General features: G+C 51.8%; 1 protein-coding gene across 1 annotated transcript in view; it reads left to right on the top strand.

Annotated features, from left to right (window-relative positions):
* The window catches only part of LRRC16B (leucine rich repeat containing 16B), a 59,125-nt gene that overhangs the window by 35,909 nt on the left and 21,459 nt on the right, over positions 1 to 1,757 (top strand). Inside the window, 2 exon segments of the mRNA XM_015413516.1 lie at positions 249 to 333; positions 1,450 to 1,547. Coding sequence (XP_015269002.1) covers positions 249 to 333; positions 1,450 to 1,547 — 183 coding nt within the window.

The raw sequence follows: 1,757 nt of genomic DNA, 5'->3' as shown, positions 1-1,757 counted from the left end.
CCGGTGCCCAAATTATGGGGCGGGGGGGGCTAAGTGGGCCATCACAAAAGGCAGAGGGATTGGGGGTCCCAGCATTCAAGTGATCTATTTCCCTCCGACGTCAATTCCCAGAAGCCTTCTGGTGAGGCCAGGGCAGTGATGGCGTACGTATCCCTGCTTGCCACTGCTTGACGAGCCGCCGTGTCTCTGACCACGAGTGAGGGCTTCCTAACTAGTGAATGGGAAGGGATGACTACATGCAGAGTGCTTCTTTCTGTTGTCTAGGAGTATCTCCTGGGACAGGAACAACACAACCGCACAAGGCTTCCAAGACATTGCCCGGGCTTTGGAGAAGTGAGTGACTTGGGAGGTGTCCCTCGATGGACACCGTTGCCGATGTTTCTTGAGTGAAATATGTGGACTGTTTGGTGATGGATGATAGTTAGATTCACAGTTATGGTAAGCTGGGAATCTATGTTCTGTTGTAGGGAGAGTGCTCTAAGGCTATACACAGCAGAGCTACACAGAGCCACTTGTCAGTTTCAAACTAATAAAGAGTTCTTTATTTGGGGAACTCCATTATAGATAGTAAAGGTGAGAGATAGAGATAGAATCTAACTAAACTACCTACAGTGGACGCAGATGCTTCCGTGGTACCAAAGTTGGAGAGCAACGTGCCTCCTTCTTTGTGTGCGTGCGAGAGAGAAGAGTGAACGGAAGGATTATGTGCGCTGGTAGCCCAATGAATCCTTGAAATGAAGAAAAGCCATTTCTGGTAGGGTAATTTGGGGTGGGGAGGTGAGAGGATGAGACCTTTGTACCAAATTGTCCCCCACCCCAAAAAGAGTGGAAACGCACATTCAAAGTCCCGATTTCACATGGTGGGGGGGATTCAGAGGGAAGAAATGGCAGGCAGCAAGAGGGCTAAGAAATCCCTGCTCCCCACCTCTTCACTGCCCGCACCAAGAATAGCTTTTCCCAGGGGTCATTTCCTAGAAAAAAAAGGTGCAGCAGCTCATTTGCATAACTCATTTACATATGCCACACCCCCTGACAAAGGGCAGGCATGTTTAAAATGAGTTAAGAGGCATATGCAAATGAGTTTAAATCCCCCCCCTCCACAAAAGTGGAGAGGCTCAGGGGGAAAGGCAGGCATGTCTGTCTCCTTGTCCTTCCCTTGTCTCCAGCGAACCCGCCGTGGCACCTGGAGAAGATCGGGCAGGGAACCCAGGGCGTTTAAATCCCCCCTCCTTGAGTCTCTCTGGGGGTGGGGCCTGGGCTCCTTGCTGCCGGAGTGCTGCTCCGTGGTGCTCCGGAAGGAAATGACTCCTCGCTTTTCCATACATAATGGGCCATTAGGCTATCGTTACCCACCTCTTGGGCCTCCTGCTCCCCTTATAAAAGCAGCCTCAGCTGTGGGCAAAGGATTGTCTTTGATGCGGCCTCTCATGCCTGCTTCTCCCCCTGCAGCAACTATACCCTCAAGTTCATGTCCTTCCCCATGAGCGACATCACTGCAGCCTATCGCAACACTCCCGAGCGGACAGATGAAGTGTGGCAAAAGGTGAGTCCCGACCACCCCCACGCTTGCCCAGTCTCTCCTCACCCAAAGGAATGCTGCCAAAACCCGCTGTGTGTCACCTCTCCATATCTTTCGTATCTTCCAGTTTGGTGTAGTGGTTAAGTGCGCGGACTCTAATCTGGGAGAACTGGGTTTGACTCCCCACTCCTCCACTTGCGGCTGCTGGTGTGACCTTAGGTCAGTCACAAGTTCTCTC

This window comes from Gekko japonicus, unplaced genomic scaffold (genome assembly GCF_001447785.1).
Source record: "Gekko japonicus isolate JY-2015 unplaced genomic scaffold, Gekko_japonicus_V1.1 scaffold1098, whole genome shotgun sequence".
Lineage (NCBI taxonomy): Eukaryota > Metazoa > Chordata > Lepidosauria > Squamata > Gekkonidae > Gekko > Gekko japonicus.
The sequence above is the reverse complement of the archived record's forward strand: the minus strand, read 5'-3'. Positions and strand labels throughout refer to the sequence as shown.